Source organism: Theropithecus gelada, chromosome X (genome assembly GCF_003255815.1).
Source record: "Theropithecus gelada isolate Dixy chromosome X, Tgel_1.0, whole genome shotgun sequence".
NCBI lineage: Eukaryota > Metazoa > Chordata > Mammalia > Primates > Cercopithecidae > Theropithecus > Theropithecus gelada.
The window spans coordinates 99,539,226-99,557,248 of NC_037689.1; the positions used below are offsets into that span (position 1 = coordinate 99,539,226).

The 18,023-nt window shown below is 47.5% G+C and overlaps 1 protein-coding gene across 1 annotated transcript; it reads left to right on the top strand.

Moving 5' to 3' along the window:
- Nucleotides 1-2,212: 2,212 nt before the first annotated feature.
- Nucleotides 2,213-12,749, top strand: ARMCX4 (armadillo repeat containing X-linked 4). The gene is made up of 8 exons (XM_025373140.1): nt 2,213-2,316; nt 2,812-2,878; nt 3,979-4,058; nt 4,394-4,477; nt 4,820-4,875; nt 5,220-10,699; nt 10,760-10,819; nt 11,042-12,749. The coding sequence occupies exons 6-8, from the start codon at nt 5,366-5,368 to the stop codon at nt 12,398-12,400; spliced, it is 6,753 nt and encodes a 2,250-aa protein (XP_025228925.1). The 5' UTR covers nt 2,213-2,316; nt 2,812-2,878; nt 3,979-4,058; nt 4,394-4,477; nt 4,820-4,875; nt 5,220-5,365; the 3' UTR covers nt 12,401-12,749.
- The last annotated feature ends 5,274 nt before the right edge of the window (nt 12,750-18,023 follow it).

Here is an 18,023-nt window from a genome sequence, read left to right on the forward strand (position 1 = left end):
AAAAAAAAAAAAAAAAAAAAAAAAAAAAAAAAAAAAAAAAAAAAAATTCTGGTATATATATCTTTGTGAAACTGTGTAGGTATATAGGTTGGCTAAATTCCAAGGAATTGAATTATTGGTCAAAGAATTTGTGAAATATTATAGTTATCATTTAATAGAGTTTGCCAAATTGTCCTATATAAAAAGGTTGCATCAATATCTGCCTCCAACAGAGTAGATGAGTGCCCACTTCCTGACAAACCAGTCAACAACATTATCAAGTTTCTAAACTTTGAGAAAATCATACTTGAAACATGGTAAGGCATAGTTGTTTTGATTTGCATTTCTGTGTTTGAGCATCTTTTCATATGTTTATTAGTAATCTGTATTTCTTTTCTGTGAACAAATCTGTTCATGTCTTTTGGCACATTTTTCTATGGGGTTGTTTATCATGTTACTAATGATATGTAAGAGCTTTTAGATTATTACAAGTTAGCTTTTGACAGTCAATGTTTATGGGTTTTTTTTTTTTTACTTTACCAAAGCTTAAAATTTTTATTCAATTAATTTATCAATATATTCCTTTGGTGGAGAAAGTGAGTTCGTCACTGGCAACTGAGTTCTGAAAAGTCATTAGTAAGATTGTAAGGCACTAGGACTTCCTTCCTTGGCTCTTGAAAGGGCCTCCTCCACACAGGGGCCCCTCACAGTGGAGCCCCTCCCTCTGGGGTGTCATTTTTCAATGTTCTAAGAAAGAGGCTGCCTGGAGGGTCTATATTTGGAGTATTACTCCTCAGTAGGGACAGGTGGATGCGTGGGGACTAACTTCTGCATATTTGGTCCTTGAGTTTTGGGATTATTCTGAGGGACTTGTATGGAAGCTGCAGTGAAGTTGTAACACAAGGCAGGACATGAAAAAACTTGTTTTCTTGGCAACTGCTTGGGATCCTGTACATTGCCCTTCCAATTGTGAGGGAAAAAAAAAAAATGACACAGACATTAGGTGTGTTGCAGTGATTCACAGTCACCCACAGACCCTCACCACCATCTCCATTTGAAAATACTGAACACTCGCCACTGCTAGGGTAATGTGTAGTACATGAATGGCAGACACCGGCGAGATCTTAAGTGTTATGATGGATGAAAATTCCACCTGTTAAGCCTCCTTTACATCCAAGCTCTTGCAGTTGGTTGTTCCATGGGTGCGGTGAGGCTGATCTGATTACATGCTTATGTAAAATCCAAATGAAGCCCCTCGAATGGAAAACAGGTTAATTTGGGAAGTCACTAGTAAAGCAGTAGGCTCATCAGGAGTTGGGTCTTATATATATCCTCTAGGAGTCTTCTCTGAAGAAGGTCTTAGACACCTGAAAAAAGACGCTGAGTTCAGCCAGAACCTCAAAAGTTACAAATCACTTGTGTAAAATTGTCAAGATTAGAAAACGAAATGTCTTTCCAAAGATTAATTTATAGATTATATTGAAAACGTGCTGGTTTTGTTTAGGACAATTTTGTATTTAAAATGTCAAGAATTACTAGTCTGTTTTAAAAACTGTGAAATAGTTTACAGTAACTAGAAAACATTTTAAAATGTGGCACAAAATAATGTAAACAAAAGAATGAGTCTTTTGTTATTTTTATGCCCTGAATATTTTTTGTGTCAAATGAAAATGGCTATACTGTATTTTCTGATTACAAAATTATAAAAGAATGTCATATTAAAAGAAAAAAAAAGGAACACAAAAAAGAAAGTTAAAGCTCTACTTGCACCTTCTGCTTTCCTTCCTGATACCCCCTTCCACAGCCCATTTGGTGCAGGCATTGTACTTAGAGAGGGCATGTCGTGTAGGGGGCGGGTGGGGAGTGCTGGTCTTACAGCCTAAGAGAGAAAGAAAGGATTACTCAAAGAAGAAACGGAAAAGGCCACAGTCAAGGTCCGGGAGTGGGTAGGGGGATGCAGACCCTCCCCTGTAACTGAAGATGGGTAAACTCCAACCGCAAGGCGATGATGCCACTTGTGGGCCCTCAGATTGGAGAGGACTGAGATGAGTGACAAGGGCGTGCGCACTGGGGCACCGAGCACAGACCGCAGAAGGGGGATGTCTGTGCGTGCGGAGTGGAGGAGGGGGTAGTTCCTGGTGACTGGCCGCCAGCCCTTGGTGGGTGGTAGGGGGTGGTGGGGAGGAGGACGAGCTCGGCGGTGACGCGCGGTCCTCACGTGACCCGGAGCTGCAGAGCTACGCAGCCTTCGGTGCAGTCGTCACTAGCGTCTGGCTACCAGCTCCCCGCTGCCCTGCGCTCGGCGGGCTGGCATCGGGCCCGGGGATAGCGGAGCAGGTAAGGGCCCCGGGGCCCATGCGTCCTGGCCAGGCCGGCGGAAGCTCACTGAACCGGGCAGCGGTTTCGGGGCTTGAGGGGACGGTGGTCTATGCTGCCTCAAGTTCGAGGAGCCTTTGCCTCTGATTCTCCCTAGCCCCCCTGCCTCCGCCTACATCTGTGCAGGCGAACTGTGGGCTTTGATTTGTGGGGAGATTGTCTCCGCCAGAGGAAAATACAGAGATTGAGATGCCCATCACTCAAATCACTGGCCACACATGTCCGCTAGCTTCCTGCTCAATTTAGTGGAAGGGATGCACCACGGTGGCGTTTGCAGAGAAAATGGTGGGCCTTAGAGACTGGACGGTGGGGTTGGTAAGGGTGGTGTCTCAGACTGTGGGGAGGGACGTTTGATAACCAGGTTCCTGAACCCGGAAAGGCGAGTATTGGGATCTATGTCCTGGGCTCTAGACCAACACTAAGTGGTTTTACTCTCTCCTGTCTGTCGGACGGTAGTTCGGTGTGGAACTGTTTGCGGCGAGGAGAAAAGAAGGAGAGGAGAAAACTGCACTGGATCACGGAGGTTAGTGGGCGTACAGGCACTATCTGAACCTTTGGAGTTCTATATGAATTCTACGACAGGAACTTAGGTGGGGTTGTCTTATTGGGATGTGGGGTGGTGCTAGCTTGGGGACTTTCCCTAAACTGCATTTTACTTACCACGCTTAGGACTTTTAAATTGTATGTTGAAGATCAATAAAGACAGCAAACTTTTCTACAGATGCTTTTATTTGCATTTCAGATAATATTGAGAAAAGATAAATTGTATTAAATAATATTACTTTTTTTTTTTTTTTTTTTTTTTGAGATGGCCTTTGGCGGGGAAGGATAGTGATTTAGTAGAAGCAAAAGGCTTCCCCTATAGCTTTTCTCTTCTGCTGGAGACTCCTAGAGATAAGTTGAAAGGGACGTGGACAACGGTAGGCTGTGGTTCTAGAGTATGGGATCTGGGGGCTCCCATCTTTCCTGCCATCCTCCAGTTTTCCAGATCCCTCTACCTACCTCACCATCTTGGTGAAGGAAATGGTGGGCTTTTGGGGAAATCCCTAGAACCCTACAGGTGGTTTTAAAATAATTTGCCTTGTCGGGCCCAGTGGTTTTTGCCTGTAATCCCAGCACTTTGAGAGGCCCAAGCAAGAGGATTGCTTGAGCTCAGGTGTTCAAGACCAGCCTGGGCAACATAGCGAGACTTTGTCTCTACATATAATTTAAAAATTAGCTTGGCATGGTGGCACAGGCTGTAGTTCCTGCTGTTCGGGAGGCGGAGGTGGGAGATCTTTTGAGCCTGGGAGGTCAAGACTGCGGTGAGCCATGATCGTGCCACTGCACTCCAGCCTGGGTGACAGAGTGAGGCCCTGTCTCAAAATAAATAAAAAATAAAATAAAATAAAATAAAATAAAATAAAATAATGTGCCTCTGTCTGTTGCCTTTTACTTTTCCTGCCTCGCTTTTCCATCCTTCCCATTTCAGTGCTGGGGAAGCCCCAGGCTTTTTTTTTTTTTTTTCTGCCAGCAAATGGGTCTCTAAATCCAGACAGGCAGGTACAGGGACCTATGTCTTAGATGGTAAAGTGTCACAAGTACTTAACATCCACTCTCTTCTTTTTCTCCATCTGTTCCAAGGTCTTCCCATAGGCCTGCAGTAGGGCTGTTTACCGTTGGAAGCAAGGGAAAGAGGAGGAGACCAATCTAGAAGGATGGAGGTTGGTGTGAAGCGGGGATAGTCTCTGGGGATGACAAGAGAGGGTGGGCATAGGAGGTGGCTGAGATTTAACAGGATCTCAGTGGAGTGCTGGATTGCCACAGTGCTGCCATGCCTCCTGTGGATTTCAGTGCAGGAAATGATAGGAATATGGGGGTAAGGGTGGGCTGGAGTATGACTGGGGGAAGACTTGATGAGGGGACCATGAGATGGTACACATTAGTATATTGAGCCTGGGCTCTGGCGAGGCAGACATTGGGGTCAGGGATCAGGGTGCTTGTCTGTTCTACCAGAGACTCGGTTTCCATTACCTACTCTTTGTTTACTTGTCCATAGATCTGCCTGCATATCTGCTACAGGGCGTAAGATCACTGGAAGCAAAGAAACAAAGAAGAGATTGCTCCTGATCAGTATAGACTGGTAAGAGTGTGGGGACTGCCTGGGTAGACCTCTAGAGTGGGTTGGTGGAGACCAGTGTGCATCCAGTAAGGACCAGTGACCAGTCTGGAGGATGAGGATCCTCAGCCTCTCCTTTTCCAGCCACCTTTCCCACCATCCCTGTCACTTACTCCATACCCTCACCTTAATTCTGGTACAGGGAAAAGAGTGTGACAGCATCTTGGGGTGGACTGAAGAAAGGTAGTTTGCTAATAATATGCCTGTCCCATCAAGAACAAACTCTCTACTCCCATCTGTCCCTCCATCTGTTCGTCTGTCTCTCTCTAGGTCCAGAGATCTCATGAATTTATGTATCTACTTTAGGGTGTATTGCCAAGATAAGCAAGAGGAGAGGAGGGAACTGCCTCGGATCATTACAGGTTGGTATGAGGGTGCGGCCCTGTAGACAGGTGACCAGAGTAGGTCCAGTAGAAATCAAAGTCTGGGACTTCTCGGTTGCTCCCATTTATTGTCAGACCTCCTACCATCCTTTCCACTGTTCATTTGGTGTATGGAAATGTGTATAGAAGTACCTTGGAAGAAAATTATTGGGCGTTGGGGAAGGTGGAGAGAGGATGAAATAAGAGGAATGGAGAGGCTGCTAATCATCCTCTCTTCCACCAAGCACATGGTTCTACCCTTTTCTGTTCCTATATGTGTCTATCTGTATGATGCAACAAAATCAGAAGAGAAATTTTAGTCCATTTCCTTCCTCCACTTCTAGGTCCACCTCCAGTGGCAGCTGTAGTGGCCTTTGAGTGGCTGAAGACCAGCACCCTCACAGGCCTATACCCACAACTACCACTCTCTTTACCCCAGCCCAAGTGCGCTCTACCATACCTTGTTCGTGCTTTCAGCAGGGGTGATTACATGGGCCGCACTCAGGAAGTGGGCTGGGTGACTGCAGGACTGGTGATCTGGGCTGGCACCTGCTACTACATTTACAAATTTACCAAGGGAAGAGCCCAGAGTGTGAGGACACTTGCCAGAAATGGATCCACAGTTAAGATGGAGACTGTGGTTGGGGTACAGAGCCAGACCTTGGCCAAAAGTGAAGCAGAGATTAAGACTAAACCCCAGGCTGAGATTGGAGCAGAAACTGGAACAAGAGGTGGGCCTGGGGCTGAAGTAGAGACCAAGGCCACTGCTATAGCCAGACACAGAGCCAACTCTCAGGCCAAAACAATGGTTGAGGCAGAGGCAGAGACTCAATCTGAGTCCAAAGTGGTAGCTGGAACACTGGTCATGACAGAGGCAGTGACTCTGACTGAGGTCAAGGCCAAAGCCAGAGAAGTGGCCATGAAAGAAGCAGTGACCCAAACTGATGCTGAGGCTGTCAAAATAGTTAAGAAAGAAGCAGTGACGCAGACCAAGGCTAAAGCTTGGGCACTGATTGCCAAGACAGAGGCCAAGAGAGAAGCAATGACCCAGACCAAAGCTGAAACTCATATATTGGCTGAAAAAGAGACAGAGATTAACAGAGTAATGGTTACACAGAGTGAGACCTTGGCAGTACCCAAGGAAGTGGTCAAGATGGGGGCCACGAACAAGACTGGAATTGTGGATGAAACCAAGACAAGAGCTCTGGAAGAGACTGTGAGTGTGGCTAAGACTCAGTCTGAGGCCAGGCCTGGTGCCACAGTTGATGCTAGGGGAAATCCCAATGGCATGTCCAGGGAGGTGGCTGGAGTGGACATGAAGTCCTGTGCACAGTCTCAGGCTGTCACCAAGATCAAGGGTGATGACATGCCTGGTGCTGGGATTGAGGACATGGGGAATTGCAAAACCATGTCTAGGGCAGAGTCTGGGGCAGACACGAGGGCTTCTGCTCAGCCTCAAATTGTTGCCAAAACCCAGACTGAGGCCATTCCTGGGGCAAAGGTTGATGCCAGGAATAACGCCAATGCCATGTGTAAGGTGGGGGCAGGGGCAGATGTGAGAGCTTGTGTACAACCTCAGACTGTGGTCAAGAAACAGGCTGAGGTGACGTCTGGTGCCGGGGTTGATGGTAGGGGAAATACCAATGTCATATCTAAGGCAATAACTGGAGCTGACATGAGAGCTGCTGCTCAGCCTCAAGCTGTTGCAAGTGCTCACGCTGAGGCCATGTCTGATGCCAAGGTTAAGGACAGAGGCAATTCCAATGCCATGACTAAAGCAGGGGCCAGGGCAAACCTGAGGGCCAACTCCCAGGTTGAGGCCTTGCCTGATGCCAGGGATAAGAGCAGAGGCAATCCCAATGTTATCGCTAAGGCGGGGGATAGCACAGACATGTTGTCCTGTACACAGCCTCAGCTTGTGGCCAGTGTTCAGGCTAATACCTTGTCTGATGGCAGAATTAAGGTCAAGGGCAATGTCAATACCATGCCTAAGGAAGGAGCTGGGGTGGATATGAAGGCTCAAGGTATGGCCCAGAGCCAGGGTGAAGCCTTACCTAATACTAGAGGTAAGGCTAGGGGCAAAGCCAAAGCCAAGTGTAAGACAGGGTCTGGGATGGACATGAAAACCTGTACTCAACCTCAGACTGGGGTCAAGACCCCAGCTGAGGCCTTGCTTGATTCCAGGGTTGATGGTAGGGGCAATCCTAATGCCACTTCTAAAGCTGGGACTAAGGCAGACCAGAGGGCCTGTGGTCAGCCCCTGGTTGTGGCCAATCCCCAGGGTGAGGCCTTGCCTGGTGCCAAGAATAAAGTCAAGGGCAATCCCCATGCTGTGCTTAAGGTGGGGGCTGGAGAAGGTACAGCAGATTCTGCCCAGCCTCAGGCAGTGGTCAGTTTCCAGGGTGAGGCCTTGCTTGGTACCAAGAATAAAGTTAAGGGTAATCCCAATGTTGTGCTTAAGGCAGAAGTTGGAGCAGATGCAATGGGCACTGCCCAGCTTCAGATTGAGGCCAGTTCCAAGGGTGAGGCTTTGCTTGATTCTAAGAATACGGTCAAGGGTAATTCCAATGCTGTGTCTAAGGCAGGGGCTGGGACAGATACAACAGGCTCTGTCCAGCCCCAGATTGTGGCCAATTCCCAGGGTGAGGTCTTGCCTGGTGCCAAGAATAAGTTCAGAGGCAATTCCACTACTGTGCCTAATTCAGGGGTTGGGCCGTATACAACAGACTCTGCCCAGCCCCAGGCTGTGGCCAATTCTCAGGGTGAGGTCTTGCCTGGTGCCAAAAATAAGGTCAAGGCCAATCTTAATGCTCTGTCTAAGGCAGAAGCTGGGATGGGTGCAACAGGCTCTGTTCAGTCCCAGGCTGTGGCTAATGCCCATTGTGAGACCTTGCCTGGTGCCAAGAATAAGGTCAGGGGAAATTGGAATGCTGTGTCTAAGGCAGGGGCTGGGATGGATACAAGGGGCTCTGCCCAGACCCAGGCTGTGGCCAATTCCCAGGGTGAAGTCTTGCCTGGTGCCAGGAATAAGGTCAAGGGCAATCCCAATGTTGTGTCTAAGGCAGGGGCCAAAGAAGATACAATGGGCTCTGCCCAGCCTCAGGTTGTGGCTAACTCCCAGCGTGAGACCTTGCCTGGTGCCAGGAATAAGGCCAAGGGCAATTCCAATGGTATTTCAAAGGCAGAGGCTGGGGCAGGCATAATGGGCTCTGTCCAGGTACAGGTTGTGGCCAGTTCTCAGGGTGAGGTCTTGCCTGCGGCCAAAAATAAGGTCAGGGGCAATTCCAATGCTGTGCCTAAGGCAGAGGCTGGGGCAGATACAGTGGGCTCTGCCCAGCCCCAAGCTGTCGCTAATTCCCAGAGTGAGACCTTGCTTGGTGCCAGGAATAAGGTCAAGGGCAGTACCAATACTGTGCCTAAAGCAGGGACTGGGGCAGGCACAAGGCACTCTGCCCAGCCTCAGATTGTGGCCGGTTCCCAGGGTGAGACCTTGCCTGGGGCAAGGGACAAGGCTATGCCCAGCTCTGAGGCAGAAACCACAGCAGAAGATGAGGTCTATGCAAAGCCTGAGGCTCAGGCCATGCCCATTTCTGAGAGTGAGGGTGGGTCAGGCACTCAAGCCTGCAGAAAGACTCAGCTTAACATCCATGACTACTACTGGAATGGGATTGGTGTTGAAGATTGGATCGCTGCTGAGCGGTGGATCAAATTTAGATTTCAGACCATGGATGGAGACTGGGAAAATAGCGTGTCCTGGGCTGATGATGAGAATGAAGCCAGTATTGGGTCCTGGAGTGGGGCTAGTGATAAGGCTGGGATTATTAGGTCTTGGGCTGTGGCTTGTGATGAGGCCAGTGTTAAGTCCTGGGCTGGGGCCAGGGCTGAGAATGAGGTTGGTATTGGGACTTGGGCTAGAGCTGGGGAGCAGGCCAGTGGAGGGCTCTGGGCTGGGGGTCAGCCTAGTGAGGGGACCTGGGCTGGGGACAAGGCCAGTGGAGGGGCCTGGACTGGGGCTGAGAACCAGGCCAGTGGGGGGTCTTGGGTTCTCGCTGGGAATCAGGCCATTGGAGAGCTTTGGGCTGTGGGTCAGGCCAGTAATGGGTCCTGGCCTGGAGGACAGGCCAGTGGGGTGTCCTGGGTTGGGGCAGAGGCCATTGGAGGGTCCTGGACTGGGGCTGAGAACCAAGCCAGTGGAGGGTCTTGGGCTGGAGCTGGGGCTGGGAATATGAGTAGTGTTTCATACTGGGCTGGCGTCGTGGATCAGGCCAGTGGAGGGTCCTGGGCTGGGACTAGTGATCAATCTGGTGGTGGGTCCAAGCCTAGATTTGAGGATCAAGCCAGTGGAGAAGGGTCCTGGGCTGGGGCTGGTGACCAGGCTAGTGGAGGGTCAAGGTTGGGGCCTGAGGACCAGTCCAGTGGAAGGTCTTGGGCTGACACTGCAGACCAAGCCAGTGGAGGGTCTAGGCTGGGCCATGTAGATCAGTCCAGTGGTGGGTCCTGGGCTGGGACACTTGATCAGTCTGGTGGTGGGTCCAAGCCCATATTTGAAAATCAGACCACTGAAGAAGGGTCTTGGGCTGGGGCTGGTGGCCAGGCTGGTGGAGGGTCCAAGGTGGGGTCTGAAGACCAGTCCAGTGGAAGGTCATGGGCTAACTCTGGGGACCAAATCAGTGGAGGATTCTTAGTTGGGGTTGTGGACCAGGCCAATGGAGGATCCTGGACTGGGGCTGGGCATCCTGCTAGTGGTGGGCCAAAGCCTATATTTGAGGATCAGGCCAGTGGCAGAGGGTCCTGGGCTGATGCTGGGGACCAGGTTGTTGGAGACTCTAGGCTGGGGCTTAGGGACCAGTCTAGTGGAGATTCCTGGGCTGGCACTGGGGACCAGGCCAGTGGATGGTTCTGTGTTTGCCCTGGGAGTCAGACGAATGGAGGGTCTTGGGGTGGGGCTAGTGGCCAGGATGTTGGAGGGTCTAGGCCAGGGCCCACGAACCAGTCCAGTGCTGGGTCCTGGGATAGCCCTGGGAGTCAGGTCAGTGGAAGCTCCTGGACTGGGGCTGGGGCTGTGGATCAGGTTGGTGGTTGTTCCAAACCTGGATTTGAGGATCAGGCCATTGGAGGGGGGTTCTGGCCTGGACCTGGGGACCAGACTGGTGGAGGCTCCAGGCCAGGGTCTGAGGATCAGTCCAGTGGAATAGGTTCCTGGGGTGTGGCTGGTGGCCAGGTCCTTGGGGGAGCTAGGCCTGCAGACCAGTCCAGTGGTGGGTCCTGGGCTGGCACTGGGAATCAGGTCAGTGGAAGGTCCTGGATTGGGCCTGGGAATCAGGCTGGTGACTGTTCCAAGCCTGAATTTGAGGATCAGGCTTGTGGAGGAAGCTCCTGGGCTGGTGCTGGGAGCCAAGCCAGTGGAGAATCCTGGGCTGGATCTACGCCTGGGAATGAGGCCACTGGAGGGTCTAGGATGGGATCTGAGGACCAGGCCACTGGAGGATCCTGGGCTAGATCTGAGGACCAGGCCAGTGGAAGGTTCCAGGTCAGTGTTGAGGTGGAGGCCAACGAAGGATTCTGGTTTGGGCCTGGGGCTGAGGCCGTTATAGGGTCTTGGTGCTGGACAGAGGCGAAAGCTGATATTGTGTCCAAGCCTGATGATAAAGATGAGGCCACTACTGCATCCAGATCGGAGGCTGGAGAAGAGGCCATCATTTGTTCTAGGACTGAGGCTGAGAACAAGGCTAGTAGTGGCTCCTGGATTAGATCTGAGGAGGTGGCTTATATGGGCTCCTGTGTAGGGGCTGAGGCTGAGGCTGAGGCTGGGGCTGAGGCTGGGGCTGAGGCTGGGGCTGAGGCTGAGGCTGGGGCTGAGGCTGTGGCTGAGGCTGGGGCTGAGGCTGGGGCTGAGGCTGGGGCTCGGGCTGGGGCTGAGGCTGGGGCTCGGGCTGGGGCTGGGGCTGGGGCAGAGGCTGAGGCTGGGACTGGGGCTGAGGCTGAGGCTAGGGCTGAGGCTGAGGCTAGGGCTGGGGCTGAGGCTGAGGCTGAGGCTGAGGCTGAGGCTAGAGCTGGAGCTGAGGCTGAGGCTGAGGCTGAGGCTGAGGCTGAGGCTGGGGCTAGGGCTGAGGCTGAGGCTGAGGCTGAGGCTGAGGCTGAGGCTGGGGCTAGGGCTGAGGCTGAGGCTGGGGCTGGGGCTGGGGCTGAGGCTGGGGCTGGGGTTTGGTCCTGGGATGGAGATGCAACCACTGTAGAGTCTAGGCTTGGGGCTGGGGAAGAGGCTGGTGTAGAGTCCTGGACCTTGGCTAGGGATGTGGGAGAGGATGAGCTAAGTAGAGAGTCCAGCCCCGATATTGAGGAAATCAGTTTAAGGTCTTTGTTTTGGGCTGAGAGTGAGAACAGTAATACGTTCAGATCTAAGAGTGGGAAAGATGCCAATTTTGATTCTGGAGCTGGGGATAACACCAGCATCGAGGATAAGTTTGAGGCTGCTGGTGGAGTTGATATAGGGTCTTGGTTCTGTGATGGTAATGAAAATACAAATGAGGACAAATCTGCATCTAAGGCTAAAGCCAAAAAGTCATCTGAGTCAAGAGGCACATATCCGTCCATGGTCCCTGGGGCAGGAATGGGGTCATGGGATGGAGCCATGATCTGGTCGGAAACTAAGTTTCCACACCAAAGTGAGGCCAGTTTCCCAGTTGAAGATGAGTCCAGAAAACAAACCAGGACTGGGGAAAAACCTCGGCCCTGGTCTTGCCGCTGTAAACGCGAAGCTAATATGGATCCACGAGATCTTGAAAAACTCATTTGCATGATTGAGATGACTGAAGATCCTTCTGTTCATGAAATAGCCAATAATGCTTTATATAACAGTGCTGATTATCCTTATTCTCACGAAGCTGTTCGTAATGTAGGTGGAATTTCAGTTATTGAAAGCTTGCTCAATAATCCCTACCCCAGTGTTAGACAGAAGGCTTTAAATGCACTGAATAATATCTCAGTGGCTGCTGAAAACCATAGGAAGGTTAAAACTTACTTAAACCAAGTATGTGAAGACACCGTCACCTATCCCTTGAATTCAAATGTGCAGTTGGCTGGACTAAGATTGATAAGGCATCTGACTATTACCAGTGAATATCAGCACATGGTTACAAATTATATTTCAGAATTTCTTCGTTTGTTAACAGTGGGAAGTGAAGAAACTAAAGATCATGTTTTGGGAATGCTTTTGAATTTCTCTAAAAATCCATCTATGACAAAAGACTTGCTCATTGCCAATGCACCGACATCACTGATTAACATTTTTAGCAAGAAAGAGACAAAGGAGAATATTCTTAATGCTCTTTCACTATTTGAAAATATAAATTACCATTTTAAAAGAAGAGCAAAAGCATTTACCCAGGACAAATTCAGTAAAAATTCCCTTTATTTCCTATTCCAACGACCTAAAGCATGTGCCAAGAAACTTCGAGCCTTAGCAGCAGAATGCAATGACCCTGAGGTGAAAGAGAGAGTTGAACTATTAATAAGTAAACTCTGATTTGCTGTATGTTCCCAAACAAATTTGAGTAACATTTTGGTTTTGCACTCTGGAAGTAATGCACATTGTAAATTGCATTATAACTTCGAAACTGATGTTACCTATGATGGTCTATAGCCAGACCATTTTATGAACACCAAATGAATTCAAGCTTGTACTAAAAATACATGTGTTGATTTTTATCTTGTCTGGATTGAGATATTTTTAGTATGCTTCATGAGCAGAAACTGAACGGATTCTTCATAAGTAAGGTAATCTTTGGTCCTTTGTGTGGACTTATGTTTATACATTTAAGACTTTATTTTTATGTCATCAATAAAGTTGTGTGTTTTAAGCAGCAGAAAAAAGTTATTGTCCTTGTCCTTGAGTTTATGATCTGTTTGGAAAGGCAAGATATATGGAAACAAAAAGATAGTAATAAAACTGGGAGCTTCCAATCATGGCCAGATGCCTCCTATCAGTGTTTAGAGGTGGCAAAAACTGCTTCAGGCAACAGTGCTCAAGGAAAGTTTTACAAAGGAGGGGGACCCTTAGGTAAGCTGGGATTCAAGGATACAAAAGGATCAGAAGGGCACTCAAGATGGAAGGAGTGATGGGAAAAAAGGCATGGAGATGGGAATCCTTCTCCAGAGAGAAGTGCTGGCCTGCTGGAATGGAAAGTGTAGGGAGGGTAGTGATGAGAGAGAGAGTCAGGCGGTAAAGGTGAGTCCTGTTCGTGGAGCACCCCTAACTGCTAAACTGGGGTGTCTGAATATTACTGCATCCACCCCTGGGAGACATCAAGGCTTTTTGTGACCAGAGGAATGACAAGATGAAAGGAAAACGATACGGTAGATTTATGTGCAGCAGGAGTCCAAGCTGGGGTGGGGATAGGAGTGGTGACTGGAGATTGGAAAAACAGGAAGCTACCACAAGTTAGTCCAGGCATGAGATAATAAAGGTGTGAAGTTTTACTGGTGGCCATGGGAATGGTAAGGAGAGTATGGATGTGACAGGCCCTTTGAACCAAAAAGTGCTGAGATGTATTCTGGAGACATACAGAGAGGACCAATTTTATTTTAGGGTCCTTGGGGTATTTGACAGAAAAATGTCCTCTTGGCCAATTCTGATATCCATGTAAGTGAACAGTTACAACTTTGAAGTAATAAGAAAGTGTACTAGAAGAAAGAATAAGTTTTAGTGCTTGTATCAGATTTCCTTTATAAGGTTGGTTAAGGTGGGGCCTTTGTGGAACCATAGAGAGTGTTGTTGGGGTACACATAAAAGATCTACCTCGCTCCCATGCCTTAGTGAGGGTGAGGGTGTCAGGGGAGGAGCACTCTCAAACTGCTGGTGGGAGTATACACTGGTACAAGGTCCATTGGAATATATGCACATCCTTTGACCCTGTAATTCCACTTGTAGAAATGTATCTTTAGGAAATAATCACATAATTGGCTTGTGGAAAGCTGTGCATCTTCAAACTGTTTGGAAGGGTGAAAAATTGTAAATGACCCAAGTATCTCAAGATAGGCAGTTGGCTAAGCAAATTGATGTGTGTCTACACATTTAAATATTATGCAGCTATTGAAAATGTTGATGGACATCTACATGTGCCTACATTAGAAATTCAGCATATAATCTTAAGTGGGAAAAATAGGCTGTAAAAGCACATGCCATACTTTTAATGAAGAAAAAGTATATATCTAAATTATCTTGCTACATACTCTGAGAATGTTAATAGTTTTCTGTGGGTGTTAGACTGATGGGTGATTTCATTTTTTTTTTTTTTCCTTTCTTTTGAGACGGAGTCTCGCTCTGTCTCCCAGGCTGGAGTGCAATGGCACGGTCTGGACTCACTGCAACCTCTGCCTCCTGGGTTCAAGCGATTCTCCTGCCTCAGCCTCCCGAGTAGCTGGGATTACAGGCGCCTGCCACCACACCTGGCTATTTTTTTTGTACTTTTAGTAGAGACGGGGTTTCAACACGTTGGCCAGACTAGTCTTGAACTCCTGACCTCAGGTGATCTGCCTGCCTCGGCTTCCCAAAGTGCTGGGATTACAGGCGTGAGCCACCACGCCCGGGCTCATTTGTTTTTTACTTAACTCTATTTATGATATTTATATAATAAATGAAATTTTATGCATAATTTACCAACAAGGAAAAGGATGGATTCATACTAGGCAGGCCTGGTCAATAGTATTTGAGGGACCTGGAGCAAAAGCATAAATGGAGGCTCACGTATTTATGTCTACATATTTGGAAAATATAACTTAAAATTTTAAATAAATATTATTTGTAAAGCAATAAGTGTTTTAAAATTTAAATCTTATTAGGTATTTTAAAAATGAAACCATTCTCAATACTAGCATTCGATGGCCACCAACTTACTCTACTGTAAAAAAAAATGGTGTCACGCTTGTAGTGGATTCTGCCATCTGATGCCCTGATCCCCCTTCAGGAATGAAAAGCTTATTATTTTAATTGCCAGGAGTGCGGCAAGTACACAGTCCTCAGCTGTCAGGCCTCTTCAGGAATTTCCTCAGCTGAAGAAAGCCACCTCCCCCAAGGTTACACCCCCTACCTGGGGGTATTTCACATCCAATTACTGATGGATATGGCTTTCTTGCCCCAAATTGGGATAGCTTCACTCCTCCCTCTGTCCAATCCTGCTTCCTTCTTTTCCCTTCCACAGGTGTTGATCCCAACAGCATTCCCTAGTAAAAACCCTTCCTGCTGAACTCTGTCTCTGGGTCTGCTTCCTGGGAAGCCAACCTGCAACAGTTGGTTCAAGAAGTGGTTCGAGAAAGCAAACACTGTGATGAAATTTTGGAGATGAATCACCTGCTACTCAGCTGTCAATGAAGACCCGTCATTGGTGGTAGGTGGAGTAGATAGGCCTCTGGAACAAGGTAGCAGAGGAATTGTTAAAACTTTCAATGTGGTTAACTGGGGTGGCATACAGGTAAAAGGGGACACATTAACTGGTGCCATGTATCAGACCTTTGAGAAATATGGGAAATATTAAATATAAGGAAGGCCAGAAAATTGGGTGGCTGTTGCTAAGTGGATTGAGCTCTAGAAAAGAATAACAAAAAGCTGAATTAAATTAATCAACAATCGAAAGCTATGTTTGAAAGCCAGAGGGCTTTATTCATAACATATAAAGAGGTTCTCATCTTTTCCAGGTAAATGGTGGAGAAATCTGAGGAGTAGACTCAGGATTTGTTAAAAGAAAGCTTCAAAGAAAGTTAAAATTCTAACCAAGACAAGTCTTCTATGCCAAGTTCAGTGCCATGGTTAAGAAGGAATGGGACTCTGACACTTGGGATGGGGACATCTGGATTGATGTCCCTAAAAATTCTTATATTCCCAGATTCCCCTGAGCCCCTTGAGAAGTGTCCTACTCCTCCCTATTAAGGGCTGGCACTCCATCTTGCTTCAATATATGGAATCCTTTCCCCTGTAAGATAACCTGGGTTTCCCTCAGAATCTGCCCTCACCTCCTATCCTGGCCACTGGGCCTATAACTAGGATTAAGCCACAGCATAATCTAGCTGGCGATGTGCTGGGTGTAGTAAGGAAAGAAAGAGAATACACCAACAAAGAGTTTCAGGATGTAACCTAGCCAGCATGTACCAGAAGGTGCTGAGGGAATAAGTATGGCACCAAATTCTGAGGAGCTCGATCAGGAGGGCTGGAATATAAACTTGAATATAAGAGAATTAATCAATTTGAAAGTGCTCTCCCAGAATACAGGATTTAATACCCTAGAAAAAAAACACAGGAAATGACATGAACTCATTACTACGATGGCTCCTCAAAGTATGGAAAAAGCCATGGCCTACATTAAGTGAGGTGTAAATGCCAAAGTTGCCATAGAAGATGGTGGAAAAAGGGATCAAAGACTCAGAGAGGTGAGAATTATATAATAAACCTATTATGTAAGGCCAGAAAACCCTCTAGAAGATTATATTCTGCAGGAGGATCCAAAGGACAAACCATTTACCACAGCTATAAGGAATATTCTGGTGAGAGGGACATGTGAAGTTCAGTAGTGGATCTCTTCTGCATGCCAGGGCTCAGAGTAGGAGAGCATCTTAAGGAACAAGGATCACTGATAGAAATGATGATGCCTCTGAAACAATAGAGGCAAGATGGCTACACTTAACTGTCAGAAGTCAAGTGGATGTAAATACCACAATGCACTACAGGGTCAGAGTGGCAGGTGGGGAGGCCTGACTTGCAGAGAGCTATGGAGATGGTTAATAGAACACAGTACCCCTAGTGGGTAGATGGTTAAGAGACAGTTAATAGGACATGGACAGTCAATACAACATAATATCCTGGGGGGAAATAGGCAGCCAACAATTTGCACTCTATACAAACACAAGAAATGAAAGGTGGTCACAGGTTTAAGGGAGGTTGCCTCAATAAAAAGTCATAATTACTTATCCAGCTTCTAGTCTCAAGTCAGGTTTTGATCCACAACACATGATTTGAAGGAAAGGCTGAGCGCCCAGGAAGAAGGACCCTACAACGCATGTGTAGTAATGATTGTTCTAGTCCTTCCATTTACTCAGGTAACTGTGTACCAAGGAAAGAGAAATACTCAAACATTTTGAGAACAGATGGACACTGGTTCTGACTTGATATTGATACCCAGAGACCTAAAGTGTCTTAATTGGCCCCCTTATTAGAATGGAGGCACATGGCAGCCAAGTATTAAAGGGGATCCTGGCCTAGGTAGGGTTCACAGTGGGCCCACTGAGTTCACAGACCCACTCAGTGGTTATGTTTTTGATCTCTGAATGTATAATTGGAATAGACATAGTTGGTTAGTTGGTACAAGCCCTATAGTAGTTCTTTGGCCTGTGGAGTCAGAGCTATTTGTATATGAGAAGGCCAAGTGGAAGCTTCTGAAACTGTCCTCTCCTTCCCTGGCCAAGATAGTAAATGAAAACATATGGCATCTGTGTAGTGGAGGATGGCAGAAACTATTGCCGCCTTTGAAGACCTAGAGAATGAAGAGGTGTGGTCTCCATCATATCTTCATTTAATTCACCAGTTTAACCTGCAAAATGTGGACAGAGCCTAGATGACACCAGACTACTGAAAACTCAGCCGAGTAGTAAGACAATTGCAGTGGCATACCAGATATGATATCTTTGCTACAGCAGAAAGCATGGCCTTAAGTACCTAGTTTTCAGCTATTGATTTAGAAAATGTGTTTTTTTTTTTCCTATCTGTATCATAATGGAAAGTCCATATTCACACAGAATGGATAACAGTATGCATACACAGTTTTTCCTCAGTGCTCTACTAACTTTCATGTCCTCTGTCACAATACAGTCTGAAGAGATCTGGACCACTCAAACATCCTTCAGAATATAGTACTAGTCCACAATGTCAGTGACGTCATGCTAATTGGACCAAAATGAGTAGGAAGGGGCTAGCACATTGGAGGCCTTAGTAAGGCACATGCACTATGGAGAATGGGAGATGAACCCTACAAAGACCTAGGGGGTTGACCACATTAAGTATAATTTTTAGGAGTTGAATGGCCTGGGGAATGCCACAATATCCTCTCAAAGGGAAGGACAAATTAAGGTTTTTTTTTACCTTCCTCACAGAGAATTTTCTG

Bases quoted from the DNA above. Each gene is read 5' to 3' on its own strand.
- ARMCX4 (XM_025373140.1), top strand. From the start codon at position 5,366: ATGGGCCGCACTCAGGAAGTGGGCTGGGTGACTGCAGGACTGGTGATC. The intron at 10,700-10,759 runs GCTGAGGCTGGG...GCTGGGGCTGAG, and splicing joins AGGCTGGGGCTGAGGCTGGG to GCTGGGGCTGAGGCTGGGGC. The intron at 10,820-11,041 runs GCTGGGGCAGAG...GCTGAGGCTGAG, and splicing joins GGGCTCGGGCTGGGGCTGGG to GCTGGGGCTGGGGCTGGGGC.